Source organism: Canis lupus, chromosome 9 (assembly GCF_011100685.1).
Source record: "Canis lupus familiaris isolate Mischka breed German Shepherd chromosome 9, alternate assembly UU_Cfam_GSD_1.0, whole genome shotgun sequence".
Classification (NCBI taxonomy): domain Eukaryota; kingdom Metazoa; phylum Chordata; class Mammalia; order Carnivora; family Canidae; genus Canis; species Canis lupus.
Window position 1 is genome coordinate 50,827,364 of NC_049230.1, and position 17,957 is coordinate 50,845,320.

Consider the following 17,957-nt stretch of genomic DNA (forward strand, 5'->3'; position numbering starts at 1 on the left):
TGAGTGATTAGAGATAGCAGCTCCCTGAGAGAAAGGCTGGTCCTGATGACAAGCTCCCCCCAGGGCGTGTCTGGGCTACTCACCACTTGCCTCCCAGATCTGCATGTGAGTCCCCTGTGCGCCACTTATTCAAGGGTTTTTGTCCTTTTCCAGGGTGACATCCAGCAGCTGCTCTTTGTCTCGGACCACCGGGCGGCTTACGATTACTGCGAGCACTACAGCCCGGACTGTGACACTGCTGTCCCCGACACGCCCCAGTCACAAGACCCCAACCCCGATGAATACGTGAGTCAGCACCCCTGGTTCACGGTGGGCTTGTATGCAGACTCTTGGAAAGGGGGCAGGTCAGGCGGGCAGGCAGGGGTGGAGGGATACAACCTCATTTAAAATAAACCCGCCCGGCAAGAATCCGAGGCTCATGGTCGGTGAGGCCTCCTCACCCCCTTGCCCCACACAGGGCAGCACCTCCATTAAGCCTACTGGCAATTCTCTGCACCATTTTCAAGTGAAGATCCTCTCCCATCACCCGGTCACCAGGGACTTCCATCTTCTGTCACATTCTACCTGCTGTTACGACCCCTCAGAAAAAAGGAAGGGAGGCCCTCATGAAGCCGAGGTGCTGTGGCCCAGGCAGGTCTTTGAAGCCCGGGCTGAGTCCCTGCTGCTGAGGCCCCCTGGCCTGGCCCCTGTCCCTATTTTAGGAGTGATACCTTCTCTGTCACTCTGGTTTGGGGCAGGGGACTCTGAGTGACAGCAGCATTGCCACAGCACCCCCTAGTTGGGCTGGCCGTCCTGGCCCTTGGTTGTAAAGGATCAGAATGTCTGCCCCCTTTAGGAGTCAACTTTCTCTGAAGGGGACCTGGGCCCCTCATCCCCTCCCTCATGCTTCTCATGAGGCTGACTCAGCTTCTTGGGGCCATAGGCAGGTTCGTGCCTGGAGTGGGGTGCGACTTTCTGGGGTCCACTCTTCCTGGCTGAACCTAGATGGTGAGGACAGCAGCTGGGCTCCTTGTGGGGTCTCGCCTTCCTCACATGGCCCCCACCTGCTTTCAGTACCCGGAAGGAGACGGAGAAGGTGATACTTACTACTACGAGTACCCCTACTACGAGGACACAGATGACCCCAGCAAGGAGCCTACCCCCACCAAGAAGCCTGTGGAAGCTGCTAGAGAGACCACGGAGATCCCCGAGGTCTGTGCGGGTGGGCTGCTGGGCGCTGCAGACCACGGTGGGGAGGCTGGGAGACACGGAGCTCGGCAGGCCACCAGGGACCCCGGGGGCTGGTGACCATCTGTGTGTCATGCACCCCGGGGGAGGCTGGGCAGGGGGCTCTCCACCTGCCATGCTGCCAGGAGATGTGGGTGTGAAGGGGAGCGTGTTGCTCTGGGTCTAACTTTTAAACCTGGAGATACAGTTCACCTTTTTGGTGCAGGATTGGGGGTTTTTAGGGGGTTTAGGCTCTGGGCTGCACTCCCTGTGGCTGGCCATCTCCCTGCATGGACGGCAGCCTCTGCGCCCGAGGTCTGCGGGCTCTTGGTTAGCCACGAGGCCATGCTGTGTGTCCTCTCATGATTCCCCACTCTGTCCCCGGCCCTCAGGAGCAGACCCCACCCACCACGGCAGCCCCTGCGGTGCCTGACATCAGTGAGGGGGCTGGGAAGGAGGAGGACCCTGGCATTGGAGACTATGACTACATGCCCAGTGAGGACTACTACACACCTGCCCCTTATGATGACATGAACTACAACGAGGGCTTCGAGAACCCCGACCAGTCCCCTGACCATGGCGCAGGGGCCGAGGTCCCCACCAGCACAGTCGGCACCACCAATGGCTCCAATGTAATTGCTTCTATTCCGAGCGGGCTTGGGGCAGGCGCTGTAGGGCTGGGGGGCTCGGGGCTCCCTCTTTTCTCTGCTTCTGACCTCGGGGGTCCTGGGGTGGCTTTCTGGTTCCCAGACCCCCAGACCCCGGCCCCCAGGGGTGCTGAGCAGCCTTGGGGTCCACGGTTCACTGAGCACATGTCACTGTTTCTGTTTCCCATCTGCAAATTGGGTGGAATGAGCCCCGCCCACCCAGACTCTCAGGGTTCAGGTGGGGATGGGTGAGGACGTGCATGTTTGCAGCATCTCTCTCTGTGGCCTGAGGGGGCCAGCAGGACAGGGGTGGGAGCTGAGGGTCTGGACCAGCAGAGGAGGCACGGGGCCCACTCATGCCGGATATGACCGTGGCCTTTCCTACCTGGCTCCATGCCTCGTCCACTGGCCTGGGAGAGTTTCGTCTCCTCCGGATCCCAGTTGTTATTCACAGGGTGGCACAGGTCGGCCCCTAGGGGTTGTTGGCAGGTTTTCAGATGAGGGAGGAGCTTAGCACAGTGCACTGCACACAGCGAGTGCTTCAAAGTAGGCATTGCAGGATGCCAGGCCCTTGATGGCCACAGAGCAGACACCTCTTTCTGATGGGTGCGACCCCCTCTGTCAGTGGGATAGGGTAGGGGGCATGTCACCCCAAGACGCAAGGCCCTGGGCCAGGGCACCTGACAGCACACCGACTTCCCCACAGTGTACAGCCCTAGCTGGCCACGGGGTCCTGTGGGGCTTGGGGTGAAGTCTCCCTGTGGCAAGAGGATGTGTGAAGAGGCTGCTGGGGCCCAGGAGCTGCCCCAACGCATTCGACCTGGCTCCAAGGAGGCCCCGTCCCTGGCATCCCCAGGCTGTGGGGCTGGGGAGGGAGGAGGTCTCTGTCCAATGCCGCACTATCCTCCGGTGACCCCTCTTGTCCCCTCCTGCCCAGCCGGCCCCGCCTCCTGAGGATGACCTGGAAGGGGAGTTTACAGAAGAAACCATTCGGAACCTGGATGAGACCTACTACGACCCCTACTATGACCCCACTGTCTCCCCGTCGGAGATAGGGCCGGGCATGCCCGCCAACCAGGACACCATCTACGAAGGGGTGAGAGGCCGCGGGGGCACCTTCCACTGGTACCTTTGGGGCCTGGGGAGGGCGGGCTGTGAGTGGCCCCTGCTTGGTGACTGCAGGGCCTTCCCTTTCCTCCTCTGCTCATCCTCTGTCCACCTGTGTTTTGTGAACCCAGATCGAAGGACCCCGAGGCGAGAAGGGTCAAAAGGGAGAACCTGCCATCATCGAACCAGTAAGGCATTTTCTTATCCCCTCTCTGAGGTCACGGGGCTGCAAGACATGTGGGTCGTGCAGGTCAAGGCCTAGCCAGTGGCGCCGTTCATGGATGCTACACGCCGCTTGTGGCCGAGGCTTGAGCAAAGGGGCTCAGGTGGGGGAATGTTCTAGGCCATGACGGAGGCGCCCCTGCCTGGGACTCCAGCTGGTCAGACCTCTGTGCTATGCGCCTGTGGTCTGGGCACCTTGTTGGGCACCTGCTGTTGTCTCTGGGATGAAAGAGCTTGTGTGAAGGAGGGGAGCCCCTCCAGAGGGGTCAGAGGGTTCACAGGGCACCTCAGATCTAGGCTGGGCAGCACCGGGGGTTAACTGTGGACCCAGCTGCTCCCAGGCCCGGCGTGGCCACCGTGTGGGGTACATTGGTGGAAGCCAGCAATGTGTGGCAGGCTGTCCGTAAAGCCGTGGCCGGGGAACTCGAGGAACTCACCCTGCTGGGTGCGGCGTCACAGAGAGTAGACACGATGGCTACTGATGGAGTGGGGGGCTCATGGTCGGGGCCCAGGAGCCGCTTCCTGCTGCCATGGGAGCACGGCTGGGAGCACTGGGGTCCACCCCAAGGCCCGAGAGCTGCTGAGGTCAGGCCCTGACCAGGCTGCGAGGCTCCACGTGATCGGCGGGCGGGCCGGCAGCTGCCTGTGGTGGTGAGACAGTGCGCGCCGGGCGGTGGCTGTGGACATGACGGCGGGGAGGGCCTGGCCGAGGCCCACCCTGCCACGTTGTTCAAGTGCCGGAGGGAGGAGGCCAGTGGCCTGCCCCGAGGCCGGTCACAAGGCGGAGCTGGGCTGAGGGGTGGTTCCTGGTGTTGCAGCCCGGGACAGGACATTGTAGATCCCAGGACCTTAGGCCCCTGGATTCCTGGGATGGGGAATTTTGTGGCCTCCATCCTCCCGTGGTCCTGGGAAGGTGCTTTTAAAGCCTCGACCTTGGTCTCCCCCAGAGAGACCCGAAGCCCCATGGCCAGGGCAGACGGGACGTGGCCCATCTCTGGGGTGGAACACCCAGCGGGCAGAGTTTCAGCAGCGCCCTCGCGGCTTGGCTCTATGCCCGGCCTTGCAAGCATCCGGATGATGGTGAAGGCAGCCCGTGCGGCTCTGTTTTCCCTCTGGGACTGTCCAGGGGTGGGATCTATCAGCCCCACGGGGCTGTGGCCTCTGGACACACGTCCTTTCTCAGGCTGAGAACATCCCCTTCCGGTGCTCTCTGCGGGTCTGAGGAAGATGGCTTGTCTGAAGGTGGAGAATGTGGGTGCAGGAGAAGGGTGAGCCGGGGGGAAGCACGGTGCAGCCAGCAGCTGGGGAGGGGATGCCCCAGAAGGACAGTGGGTGTGCTGCAAGCTGCTATAGGGTGCCCTGGCCAGAGGTGAGCTAGCCTGGTGTTGCCTCTCGCTGGCCTGAGCCTGGCTGGTCTCACTGACCACACGCACATTTCCCCAGATATCCTAGTCCCCAGATGGACCTGCTCTTGACTCAGGGTGCCTTTTATGGGGTCCAGCACAGACAGTGTGTCTACACAAAGTCTGCCTCATGTCAGGGAAACTGAGGCATCTGGACGCAGCTCGGGGAGGGCTCCCTTCTCTGGCCCTGGCGTTCAGCACTGCCCCGCCCCAGCTCATTCTGCGTGTCTGCCAGCCCTTGCTGGGCCCCTGGGGACACTGTGTAAACAGTTGGAATCTCTCAACCCAGAGATGCCCTCAAAGTCTTAGCTCCATAAACAGATGGCCGAGGCCTGGGAGCCGGCTGGCGTGGGCCTCGCAGCAGACTACTGACCGCAGAGGACGGGGTGGCCGCTGCTCCGTCTGTCCCCACCCCGCTCCAGCACCCGCCCTCTGGGAAGAGGGGCTTGTCATGTCACTGGAGCCCTCGGAAACCAGCTCCTTCTTGCCCTCCGAGCCGCACCTCCTGTCATTCAGCAGCCGGTCAGCAGCTCCTGGAAGGGGCAGCCGCCCTCTCAATTGAGGGGATTCGGGTTTGTGGGTGTCCTGGGACCCCAGGGACTAATCCTCAGACTCAGTGTCTTGTGTCCCCTGGTGAACATCCCGGGCGGCACACGGATCACCGGCTCTCTTCTCCCCTGGGGTTTGAAAGAAACACTTTTGTGCGTGCTCTTTGAGGGGCAGAGGCACCTGCGTTGAGAGCTGTTTTCAGCTGGGCCACGGCTACCCTGCCTGCTGAATTTGGGGAAGGCGTCTGCACCCTGGTGGTGGTAGGGTATGTGTGTAGACTGGCCTAGCACCCCAGAGAGGGCCACCGCTCTCCCTCGTCAGCTGAGCCTTTCTCCCCGCGCTGGGCCCGTTCGTCCCGGCGTCTGGCCTCCTTCCCCGGCCTCCATGGACACCTCTGGCCCAGCTTCCATGGAGATCTGTGGCCAATGTTGCCCCAGCTCCCCGAGAACCATGCCAGCATGTCTGGGAAGACACGGCAGGCCCTGGGGCCCGCCAAGGCCAGAGCTTGATCCCAGCTCCATGGCCAAGCCTCCCCAGCTGCCTTTGTCAGAGGAGGCATTTTGAAAGCTGTTTGGAGGAGCTGTCTGTGTGCATCCTGAGCACACGTAGTCCTCTGAGTGCACATCTGTGTAAACACGCCTTCGTGGTGGCAGGGAGCCCTGGAGGGGAGGCTGGAGGTCGCAGGACCCCACGGCCTGGTGCCCCTCTCCCGTGTGGGTCTTTGAGCCTCGGCTGGGTGTGCACCTGTCCCCCTTGGGAGGCTGTCCCACATGTCTCAAGAGCACTGTCCACTGTGGAAGGACTGAGCACAGCAGCTCACACCATCCCTGGAGGGAAGCAATCTATGTTTCCTCTGCTCTGGGGGAAGTGGGGGCAGGAGCCCCCTGTCCTCGGCCATGAGTGTGGCTAAAGCTAGGCCAGGCAGATCCTAGCTGGTCCCAGGATGCCCAGCTCCCTCTGCTGCTGCCTTCTCAGCAAGCAAAGCCCTGCAGGGGGCAGGAGGCCCCTGCCCTCCTGCACGGTGGTACATTATCTCAGAGGCCCCTCAAGTGGGTGTGAGACACAGAGGACATTGGAGGTGCCTGGCCCTGGTGTCCACTGGGCAGGAGGGAAAGGAGTCCTGCCCTGGGAAGGGGCTGGAAGTAGGGGCGCCCCCTGGTCAGGGAGCTCTGTCTGCTGACCCCTCTGCTACCCACATGGCCTCTCTGGGGTCCAGGCTGATGGGGTGGGAGGCAGGAGGCCTTGTCCCCACTTGGGGGTGAAGACCGTAAGGGTGGGTGGGGGCCAGCGGCAGGGAGAGGGGCTTGAGGGGGAGGGCGGCCAAGGGTCCCGTGGACTTGGCAGCGTCTCCCTCGTGCTCTGGGCTGCTGGTGGGCATGCATCCTAACTGTGGTCCTCCTGGAGTCATTCTTTGCAGCCACTATGGGGTGAGCTGACCTCTCATGGGGTCATCCTCACCAGCAGGGTCTGCTGGGATCTCAGGAGCCATGGGTCCTGGGGTCTCAGACACCATCTCCTGTCTTTTCCAGGGCATGCTCATGGAGGGGCCGCCCGGCCCTGAAGGTCCTGCAGTGAGTGTTGTGCCTTGTTCCCCAGGCCTGTGGGAGGTGCTGGGGGTGGTGGGGAATCAGTGACACCCCTTAAAGGGCCTGGATGGAAAAGAGGGGGTGCTCACTGCCCTTTGCAGGCCCCCCGGGGCCCAGCACCGTCTGGGCCCATCTCCATCCTTCCAGAATCAAGGTGGGATGGGGTGTTGCCCTATGGCTGTATCTTTGAATTCTGTCCTGACTTTGTTTTTAATTCCAGGGTCTCCCAGGACCTCCAGGAACGATGGGCCCCACTGGCCAAGTGGGTGACCCTGGAGAAAGGGTAAGGGGTGACTCTGCTTGCTGGGATCACCTGCTCCATGGGCTTGTCTGTGGGCTTGTCTGTGGGTCTTCCACTTTGTGGCTGCCATGCTTATATGTGCAGAGGCAGCCGGTGCGTCAGTGTCCATCTCCACCCTGCCCCTGGCCTGTCAACCTCTCACACCACCCCCCTTCCTATGTCTGTGTCTATGGATGTTTAGGGAGCTTGACTACTTCCTGGCCCTGTGCCTGGGAAGGTGACACCTGCAAGGGCAGACCCGGCCGGCCCGAGTCCCACGGAGGCTATTGTGGTCAGTTCACAGAGGGCCCTGCAGCCCGCGTTAGCATAACGGAATTGACAGTGCTGTGAGGGTCACGTGGGATTAGGATCTGCATTGACCCTTCCTTCCTCAGTATATGAGCTTCATGGGACTTGATTTCCCCGCATTCTGTCTTCCTTGTTGGAAATCAAGCAACAGTATGGGAGAGCTTGCTCTGGGTCAAAGGGACCCATCCTGGGGATCCCCCTGGTCATAATGACCTGTCCTGGGGTCACCCCTGGTCAAAGGGATGCATCCTGAGGTCCCCAGATCAAAGGGATATGTCCCCCAGTCAAAAGGACCCCTCATGCCTCCCCCCTGACCATCAGAGAGACTTGTTCTGGGTTTCCTGGTCAAAGGGATACATCCTAAGGTCACCCAAAGGGACGTGTCCCCAAGTTAAAGGAACTCATCCTGGGGCCTCCTGGTTAAAGGGACCTGTCTGGGTTCTCCCGGTCAAAGGGACGTGTCCCTGAGTCAAAGGGACCTGTTTGGGCACCCCCTGGTCAAAGAGACATGTTCCCAGGTCAGAGGGACCCGTCCTGCGCCCCCTTGGTCATAAGGACACGTCCCCGGGTCCCGATGGTCCTGGTTGCTGTGGAGCCATTTGGGCCGAACCCACAATTTCAGTGTGACACCCCGTGGAGCTCTAGGGTACTGCAGCCTCAGGGGCTCTTGTCCAGCGTGGCTTGTGTTTTGTGTCGGTTTTTCCTGCCGGTCTGACGAGTATGGACGTGAGCACAGTCAGATCCAAAGCTAGTAGCAGATGACTAAGCAGCGGACAAGAGAGACCAGGGGTGTGTGTGCGTGTGTCCTAGGGGACGTTCATCCCCAGGGCTGGGCACATGGCCTGGAGAGCATGGCCTTAAGGGTGTGGGTGGGTCAGTGGCTGGGTCAGTGGCCAGGTCTGTGGCTGGGTCTGGTCTGTTGGGAGGTGGCTGGGGTCTGCTCCCAAGGCAGCCTGGCGGGCAGCCAGGCTCTGGGGCTCCAGAGTGGTGCTGGAGCCAGGGGGCGGGGTGCCCCGTCCCGCGGGCAGGTGAGCACTGAGTGCACCTTCCAGATGGCATCGATGAGGGTCGGCAGCAGGTTAGCGCTGCAGGAGGCAGTGGCGCTCCTCCGTGTGGCCGGTGACCTCTGTGGAGCAACATTCCCAGCTATGCTGATTATCTATAGCTGGTGGCTCTAAGGGCACACAGAAGGTGGGTCTTCCTCCGTGGTGGAGTCGGGGGGACCGGGATGGCCTTCCCACACCTCCTGGCCCCTCCCCTCTGCCTCATGGCCCCAACTGCAGACGTGGGGGCCGCTGCTCCACCCCAGCTCCAGGACCAGACAGCTTGGGTTCTGCGGTCTGTGCCCCAGCTTGCTCTGGACACCATGTCCTCAAAGGTCTGTGTGAACGGGGGCGACGGCCAGGGGCATCACGGTACCTCAGGACCCCCGTTGAGCATGACTGAGTCCAGGTGTCAGCAAGGGAGGAGCACATGGTATGGTCCCAGAGGGGCAGGAGGAGATGCTGTCCATGGTGTGCACGACACGGTCAGTTTGCCTCTGTGTCGCTGCAAGTGTCCATCCCTCCGCCCACCGTCCAGCGATCACACAGTGCTGGGCATGGTCTAGTGCCGAGGACTGTCCACTGTCCAGCGGTCACATGGTGCCAGCCATGGTCTAGCACCAAGGATGCACTCTTCCCCACTTGGTCCCTGCCTTTGGGCTGAGCCTGGACAGGGCCAGTGGTGGGTGGCCAGCTGGGGCTTTGTGTACCCCAGACCCCTGACAGTGGAATATCATTGTTTTAAGCAACTGGTGTCTCTTAGGTTCAAGCCCAGATCCAGGAGCCTGGGGACTGGGCATGGGGTCAGCAGAGAGACCCATTCCTCTAACGTGTGCTGTCCCAGGGGTTGGAGGGAAACCTGCAGCCCACTGGCTATCCCAGCACCTTTCCAGGTGGAGGTGGGAGCTGGTTCAGGAGCTGAGCACTGCCCACCGCTCCAGGCCCTGCTTAAGCCATCCTTGTCGGAGGAGCTATCCCTGCTCACAGCTCAGCTTCCTCCCAATGCCCAGCTTTCCCAGATGTCTGCTATTTAGCTGGCAAGGGACCCCGGCTGCACAGTCAGGATTCTACACTGACACCACCAGTAGGGAGACCTCAGAATCCCTTTGTGGGAAGTGGGAAACTTCTTCTCCATCTTCTTACGTTTTGTGATTGGGGCGTGCAAATTAAACTGACCAAAGACCGTGTTGATAGAAGAAAAGGCACATGCTTGTATTACTATTTTAAGTTTCACACACATTCTGAGCATCCCAGAAAGGCAGTGCGAACTCAGAGAAGCAGCCTGACCTGAGTGCTCAGGTTCCGTTTCAACCGAGGGTGACCCATGGGGGAGCAGCGACTAGCAAAATACGGGGTGACTAAGGGAAGGGAAAGGTCATTTTGGTAAGGTCTGCTTACGTAGACTTCTGTCCGTGCTGGCTCCCAGTCCCCGGTGGTGGGGGTTGTCCTCCCTGTCCTGGTGCGGAGGACAGTGGGGATACTGGGTGCCATCTTCACGAAGGGAAACGTACGCACTCTCCTTCTAGGAGGCTGGGGGGCGGGGGCAGAGGACGTCCATGGATCCTCGGCTGCCTTTGGCTCAGAATAGTCCTTACAGCAACATGGTGTGTTTTGGGGCAGCACATCCTGATCCCCTCCACCTGCTTGGTTGGGCTCACTTGCTTGTCTATATGGGAGAGGTCTGGAAGGATCCTGCCCTCCCCCGGGTTCCACCGTCCTGGGATTCTCCAGCCTTTCCTATTACTAATTATCAAGTAGTTCTTTTTTTTTTTTTTTTTGAAGGTCTATTCATTTATTTTAGAAAGAGAGGGAGAGAGAGAACTCTGCTCAGCACAGAGCCAATGCAGGGCTCAATCTCACGACCCCGAGATCAGGACCTGAGCCCAAACTAAGAGTTGGTCACTTAACCAAATGAACCACCCAGGCACCCCAATTAGTAATTAGTTCTCATCTAACCTTGACTGGCCGAGCCTGGCTTCCCAACTGGTTAGATGGCCGCCAGCTCCCCCAAGCCTTGCCCGTGGGTGGTGTCACAGGTGAGAAGGGACTTGAGCCATCACCCCATCCATGCCCCCTTGGTGACAGATGGGCAGGCCCAGCCGTGCGGGCCGAGGGGAGGCAGGGCAGGGCTGGAGCTGGTCTGGCCCCACTCTCCTGGCAGGCGGGCAGGGACGTCCCCATTCCTTCCTCAGGGGCTTAGAAGGAAGCCGAGGACAAGAGAGCCGGGTGTCCTGAGGGCACTGGAAGATCCCTTGGGAGAGGAGGCTGAGTGCTCCTGGATTCAAGACATACATCCTATCACGATGCTTCATGTCCAGGACGGAGGCCCATTCCTACAGCGGTGCCTCCCTCCATGCAGAATGGGATGCACATCGTACCCTCGGGGCAGGAGTGGCAAGGGAGGCCCACGCCATCCGTCCCTGGCCGCCTTGTGTGCTCCAGCAGCCCCGCAGGGTCTCACTGCCCCCCACCCCCCGGAAAGCGTGCTTCACAGGTGCCCCTGGCATCCCTGGCACCACCGCTGTGCCACCATGTCCCCTCCTGGCTGGCTGGACTTCCGCCCAGCACCAAGGGAAGGACGCAGGCTAGGCCGCTGCACTATGACAGGCAGAGTCCATTGAGGACTGTGTGAAGCTTGAGCTTCGCAGGAGCCATTTCAAGTGCCGTTGCCGCGGGTGGCGAGGCAGGTTGGTTTCTTTGCTGTCCCCCTGTCTCCTGGGGATGGGCGTGCGGGTCTGCTCTCCCCTCTCCCTGAGGGCTCCGGGGTGTCAGGACCTCTTATGGGGCCACCGTTCAACCCCCAACAGCTGGTTGCTCACATGTACTCCCCCCACCCCCCACCGCAGCCAGGCATCTCTGTGCCTGAGCTCCCAAGGCAGGTCACAGATGGGGTGGGCCTCCCTTGCCGCTGCCGCCCAGCTGGGTAGACGTGCATCCAATTCTGCAGGGAGGGAGACTCTCGTCCCTTGGCATCGCTCTGGTTGTGGAGAGGGTGCCTTCCAGGGCCTTCCCAGCCTGAGCGGGGCTGCAGGCCCAGCACTGTGGCTCCGAAAGAGCAGGGAGGGAGGACACACAGCAGGAGGGTCTTTGGGAGCGGAAGGTGGACAAGGGGCCGCCCCCCGCGTGTCCCAGCTTCCAGTGCCACACGGGTGCACGCAAACCATGGAGACACACAGGGATGGCGTCTGTTCCCTGGGAGACATGGACTCTAACACCTGAAGTTGGGGTTTGATTTGGGACCAACTCCCAGGCTTAACTCAGCAGCGGGCAGCACCTAGGTTTCCAAGAGGAAAACTTGTTCCCGATGTTTTCTTTTCCATACCTACTTCTCATCTTCTGAGGATTTTTTCCGATATGGCCGAGGCAAGGGCCATGCCCGTGAGCAGTTCTTTGACACAGAGGTTCTGCTTGCAAGGACTTCCCTGAGACAGCTGTTCGCATGGCCCCCACCACAGGACGTGCCCTCAGAGGGCAGGCGGGGGCAAAGACGAGCCCCTCGTGCGTGGGAAACTCTACAGCTGTTAAACAGAATGAGGCCAAGTTCATAATAGGCCGTAGTGGGCAGGGAAGAGAAAGAGCAGATTGCAGGACGGGGTGCAGTTGGAGGGGGTGACCTCCTGGCGAAGGAGAGGCATCCCCCGAGGCCCTTGCCGCGGAGACCTGTGGGCGCGCTCTGTGTCGCCAGCCATCGTGCGTGCTGCCCGCTGTCCCTACAGGTGCAGAGCTCCAGGGCTGGGTCCTCCTGCGGGGAGGAGAGGGAGCTTTCCCTTTGCATTTTGTATAAATCGTGTTATACAACAGCTCATGAGAGCAAGGAGTGCGTCTACAGTAAAATAACCAGAGAAGAGAGAAGCAGGTGTTTGTTCAGGCGTGGACTGTTCTGGGTCCTCTGGGATCGTTCCCCGAGAGCCGCAGATTCTCCGTCTTGTCTGGGAACCGGGACCTGATCTGTCTCCCCCGCCTGGAGCATCGCACCACTGCTGTGGGCGCTCTTGCCGGAGCGCGGCCGAGCTTGGTGCAGAGTGCTGGACCCAACACCATGGCTTGTCGTGGGGTATGGCTCGTGGGGGTCCCTTTCCATCTGGAAGAGGGAGTCAAGCCTCCATCTGTGTGCAGAGCAAATCTGCACCCCAGGCTGGTGGGAGTCTGCCGGGATCTATGAAGGAGCCATGCTCATAGAATGTTTTGGGTTTTTTTTGAAGATAGAGTGTCATACTCGTTTTACACTTGTAGAGTCCCGCGAGGCCAGGGTCAGTCCGGAGACTCTGCAAGGGGTGTCTGCCTGGATCCTGCCTCAGACCAGATTGATGGGGTCTGTGGGGGCCATGGTGTCATCTCCATGCACATGGGCTCTTGAACTTGCTCGAGAGGGGTGTGTGTCCTGTGCACGTTCCTCGCGTCTGTCCAGCAAGCGGACGCTTAGACTGCCTCCTGTCCAAGTGACCACATGCAGCGTCGGTGGGGGCTGGGTCACAAAGGGCACCTCACTGGCAGGTGGAGGACATGGGCCTTGGGGGCCAGGGGGCGGCCTCACCTGCTGGCATGCAGGCCTGGAGGACACATTCCTGGATGGTAGAGGCCCTGGCTTGGTCTGCTACACTAGTCCTGGAGTCACCTCTGTCCCTGCAGTCCCCGGATTGCAGTCTCCCTCCTCTCTGCTCCTGCAGATCCCTCTGGGTTCAGCTCAGAGCCCCTTTGTCCTCATCCCTTTCCCCCTAGAAGCCTTTCCTCATCCTCAGCCCATGGCCAGTGCCCCTCCCTTCCCTGCACTTGGCTTCTGGAACATTCCACGCCATGGGGTCTTGCTTTTCTGTGCTTGCCTACTAACTTTCCTCGTGAGCTGCAGCTCTGACCTCCTTGTCTGGACATAGCCCTGGTCCATCCCTGTTGCATTCTCACCCAGCTGCCTTGGGTCCTCTGTCCACAGGGTCCCCCTGGACGCCCAGGCCTTCCTGGGGCTGATGGGCTGCCTGGCCCTCCCGGAACCATGCTCATGCTGCCTGTGAGTATCCTTCATTGTGGGGGTGGGCGGCTGGGGTGGGTGGGCTCAGGGCTCGAGATGTGGTGGAAAGGGGGCCCTGAGCTCTGGGTCCGAGGGGGCCATCCCTTGCCACGGAGTCACTCTGATGTGGGCCAGCCATCTTGTAGAAATAGGCTCCTCTGGAATGGACCCTGGTTGGTTGAGGCCTCCAGCTCTCTGCAGGCGCCCAGGGCTGTCCTGTCTAACAGGCGGGAAGTCTGGCTCTGCAAGGAAGCTGAGTGGCATCTGTCCGTCTCCACTGCGACCTCCATGTGAGCATGCTACCGGCCAGTCCCACCTTGTGCCTGACCTGCCCTTGACCTTGTGGTGTCATCTCCTTTACTAGGAGCCCAGGCCCAGGAGGACAAGTGTGTGGCACTTGCTGGCACTTGGACATCAGTCTTCTGGCTGGTGACCCGGTGCTGCCCAGGAGGCTGGGCATAGCTTGGGGAGACCCCGTGTGAAGCCAGGACCTTCCTGGCTAGGCCTCCCCCCTGCAGGCATTTGCACTGGGCCCTTGGCTCTTTCTTGCAAGAGCTAGGGGCTGCAGGGTTGCAGAGTGAGGTGCTGCAGAAGCCAGGAAGTTTTTCCCAGACTTGGGGCAGGTGTCCAGGTGGCCCCAGGGCTGAGGCTGGCAGGTGGGGCTAGGGCTGTATGTCCCAGGAGGGGCCCGGCGCCAGATGCTGTCCAACCAGACTCCCCCAAGGCTCTGCTGTCACCTCAGGGGCTGGGGTCCAGCGTGGGCACCCTCATCAGTGCCTCCGTTGACCTTCTGACTTAACACCCACAGTTCCGCTTCGGAGGGGGTGGCGATGCCGGCTCCAAAGGTCCCATGGTGTCGGCTCAGGAGTCCCAGGCTCAAGCAATTCTGCAGCAGGCTAGGGTAAGTGGTCCCTGCCTCCCTGGTGCCCTGGGGTCCAGGGAGGGGTGTGTGTGCTCAACTCTGGGAGATCAGGATGCTGAGGGGACATGCGCTTGTCTAGCTGGGAACCCAGGCTAGCCTTGGGAAGGGGCAGGGAGGTGTCTCAGGGCTCGTCCATGCTGAGGGACCAGGCTCCTGGATATGGATGTGCAGGGGCCACCTGCTGTTCCCCATGGGGCTCCAGGGATGGAGAGACCTGGAAGTGGCTCGCTGCAGGGAGTGGGGCTGAGTCAGAGCCCCTGGGGCTCCCAAGGAGTGTTTGCTCCCTGACTGCTCCACTCTGTAAATCAGCCGAGTAGTGAGCCAAGGTTTTCATGGATGATGCTTCAGATTGGAGACTGCAGATGACAAGAGCAAACCCCGGTTCTGTGGGATGGGTGGTGGGTGATCCTTCCGTGGAGCATTGCCTCTAATGGGGCAACTCAGGACGCTTCTGAATAATCCCTTGTTTGGACAATATTTATGTGGCTCTGGCGCAGTGGAGGTGATGTTAATGATCAGAACGTATGGATAATTACAGGATGGCTTGAGTATTGAGCTGTTGCCGTGGAATAAAGCATCCGCGTGATGCAACGCAGTGCCGTGCGTGACGAACCCCATCGCCTGCGGCTGGATTTACTGGCTGGGCCTGCCCGGCTGGCCTTTTAATCTGAGTGCTTTAATTGAAGCCAAATGGATGATGGGCTTACAAGATTTTATAATGCAAACAAATCTTTTCCAAAATGAAAATGGCACCGTGCAGGGGCTGGGGGGTAGGGAACTGAGTGCCAGAAGAACTGAGCAGAGGAGATCCTTCAGGAAGGGGGATTGGGCTGGGCTGGGCTGGGGTACGTGGGAGCTGGGCCCCAGAGCCGGGCCCTGGGTGGGACAGGACAGGTGGCGGTCAGGGGTGCCCTAGGAAGGTATCCACGTGAGGTCTGCAGGTGACAGTGGCTCCAACAGCTCGCTGTTCCGGGACTCACTTGTTTTACCCACGGAGGGCCCCCAGAACTTTCCCCAGCTGCTGGAGGGTGCCGGACGTGTCTCTGGGGTGGGGGGAAGTGTGGTGCTGATGTTGAACGTGAGTGCACAAGGGTGTGGGTGCTGGCTGGGGAGGAAGGAAGAGGTCGGCACCCAGGGGGTGGAGTGATGGTCCCCACAGGGGGGCACCCCACCCCCGGGTTCTACCCCCACCTCCCCCTCAGCCTTGGTCCTGGGTTTCTGGAGCTCCATCCACCACCCTCCTGCAGACATCCACGTTGGGCCTTCCCTGCCCGGAGGAGGCTCCCCTGCTAGCACCAGCTGTTTCTCAGCCTGCCCCGTTTTCTCTTGCAGCTGGCACTGCGGGGGCCGGCTGGCCCAATGGGTCTTACAGGGAGACCGGGCCCCATGGTGAGTCCTTGGTGGGAAAGAGTGGGGGAGTGTGGTGAGGGCTGGGGCATCCTTTGGGCTCCCAGCTCATCCAGAGAGGGCACACTTCAAGCTCCTATCAAGCACTGATTCTATCAGCGGCACCCCAGTGGGCACTGGGGCCCCGGGTATGGGTGGGGTGGGAGGCTGTGGTGGCCTGGGGTGCTGGGAAGCCTACCACACCTGCTCTGTCCTTGACCTAGGGAGCCCCAAGCCTTTCTTTCTGACTGTCTTCATCCTTTACAATCATGTTTCCAAAGTTGGGAGTACTTCGGGGGCAGATCTGGGATTCCTTGCGCCGCCCCCTCCCCAGCTGCACAAGCTGTGTGGTGTGTGTGTGCCCAGGCACACTCAGGGTCGGCAGACGAGGTCCCTAGGGAGTGCGGGTGGCCTTTGCAGTTTGCAGGGAAATGGAGGATTTAAATGCGCCCCCCGACCCCCGTTCCCTGGGGTGGACTTGGCTCTCTGCCCTTCCCTGTCTGTGCTGGCTCAGGGCTGCTCCTGCCCCATCATGGCCTGGCGATGCCCACGCATTGCCCTGAGCCGGGGGCTGTGACGGACCCCAGTCATTGTTCTAGAGATAGAGAGACAAATGCTTGTGAGGGCTTCGTGGTCCTCATACCATACGCTCCACTGACCATTTTGTTTAAAACCAAGAACACATCCGCGTAACTGGGCAGTTAACTGCTCATCCCTCGGGCTCTGTCCAGGGCAGGCAGGCTGGGCTCCGGGGACTGAGAGCTCTGTGGGTTCTCAGCGGGCGCCCTGCCCCATGGGGCGACCCCCTCCCTGGGGTCTGTGTGATGTGCATTCCTTAACCCAGACCCTGTCTCCCTAGGGCCCTCCGGGCAGTGGAGGTCTGAAGGGCGAGCCGGGAGACATGGGGCCTCAGGTATGTAGGCACCTGCCCTTGCTGCTTGGAGGGGCACCTCCTGGGCATCAGAGGTGGTGGCCACCAGAATGGGGGACACAGCGCTGCATTTTCTCAAGGAAGCCGGTGGGAACTGTCATGGTTTTGTGCAGCATATGCCGCATGTGGGCGTGTGGCAGAAATAGCTGCGGGGACCAGGCTGGCTGTGCCCTGTTGGGCTCTCACTCGGGCAGCAGGTCCTGTGCCCTGCCCGGAGCTGCTTGTGAGCCGCCTCTGCCGGCTTGCTGAGCATGGGACCAGGCTCTGCTCTTTCCTCTGAGGAACATGGACGCAGCCTGACCCTGTGCTGTCTCTGATTCCTGACAGGGTCCCCGAGGTGTGCAGGGCCCGCCTGGCCCCGCCGGAAAGCCTGGAAGAAGGGTGAGTTTAGCGGCTCGGGGACAGCAGCTGGGTCACGCTGGGGGGTGGGGGTCTGTGGTGGGTCTGCTGGTGCCTCCGGTGCCAGGCCTGAGGCCTAAAGCCTGGATTCTCCACTCTCCTCTGAGGGCAGCTATTTTCAAGGTCCAACACCCTTCCCCAGGATGGGAGCTACACCACAGGTGCTCTGCATCCTGGGGCTGGTACGGCTTGCCCGCCTCTGCTGCTCTGGCCTCTGGCCTCCATCCTGAGCACCTTAATTTTATTTATCAAACATTTTCATGGAGGCAAGTTCCTGGGCCCTTTGGGAGCAAGTGTGGAGAAGACAGAGTGATGGGTGGACCTTACTTCCATGGGGTGGCCTCGTTTCCCCAGAAATGGCCTTGGTCTGGGGGGAAAATGGCCCAGTGGATATCTGGACCCCCGACGACTTTGGTAGGCAGGGGGTCTACTGAATGGAACTAGTTTGTTTCCATGTGACTGTGGCTGCTGAACAGGGTGTGCGTTTACAGGTTAGTATGAATTAACGATCCCCATCCAGACCAGCCAGGGAGAATCTGATGGGCTCATGTCATGCTCTACTGAGTGGGTCTTTCCAGCCAGAGGAGGCTTCTAGGGGGAAGAGAGGGCTTGTTCCTAGGGTGTCCTTGTCCGGCTGTCCCTTGGGGCTGCCCATGCCCCTTTGCTTGGACAGTGTGCAGGTGGACAGGGCTCCTTGGGGGCGGGGGGGAGGCTGACAGTAGTCATGAGCCAGAGTGATGGGGGCATGGTGCTCGTGTAGCTGTCAGGACATGGGTTCCGATGCATGGGGGATGCAGGCCCCAGGCAGGGTGGGACCCACATCTCCACACAGCCTGCTGATGCCAGATTTGGGGACTCTTGGGTGACAGCCAGGGGTTCATCTTGGATCCGATTCCAGAAAAGGTTTTATTTCATTAAAGGTTTCTGTGAGTCTCTGTAAATGCTTTGTGTCCTGTGTCCCCTGG

General features: G+C 60.6%; 1 protein-coding gene across 2 annotated transcripts in view; it reads left to right on the forward strand.

The window, feature by feature from the left end:
- The window catches only part of COL5A1 (collagen type V alpha 1 chain), a 150,446-nt gene that overhangs the window by 62,112 nt on the left and 70,377 nt on the right, over positions 1-17,957 (forward strand). For both annotated transcript variants that reach the window (XM_038548863.1, XM_038548864.1), the window contains exons 5-16: positions 154-285; positions 1,054-1,191; positions 1,599-1,838; positions 2,791-2,949; positions 3,092-3,148; positions 6,664-6,705; positions 6,941-7,003; positions 13,280-13,354; positions 14,163-14,255; positions 15,609-15,665; positions 16,522-16,575; positions 16,921-16,974. In XM_038548863.1, the coding sequence (XP_038404791.1) occupies positions 154-285; positions 1,054-1,191; positions 1,599-1,838; positions 2,791-2,949; positions 3,092-3,148; positions 6,664-6,705; positions 6,941-7,003; positions 13,280-13,354; positions 14,163-14,255; positions 15,609-15,665; positions 16,522-16,575; positions 16,921-16,974 (1,164 nt within the window). The remainder of the gene's footprint in view (positions 1-153; positions 286-1,053; positions 1,192-1,598; positions 1,839-2,790; positions 2,950-3,091; positions 3,149-6,663; positions 6,706-6,940; positions 7,004-13,279; positions 13,355-14,162; positions 14,256-15,608; positions 15,666-16,521; positions 16,576-16,920; positions 16,975-17,957) is intronic.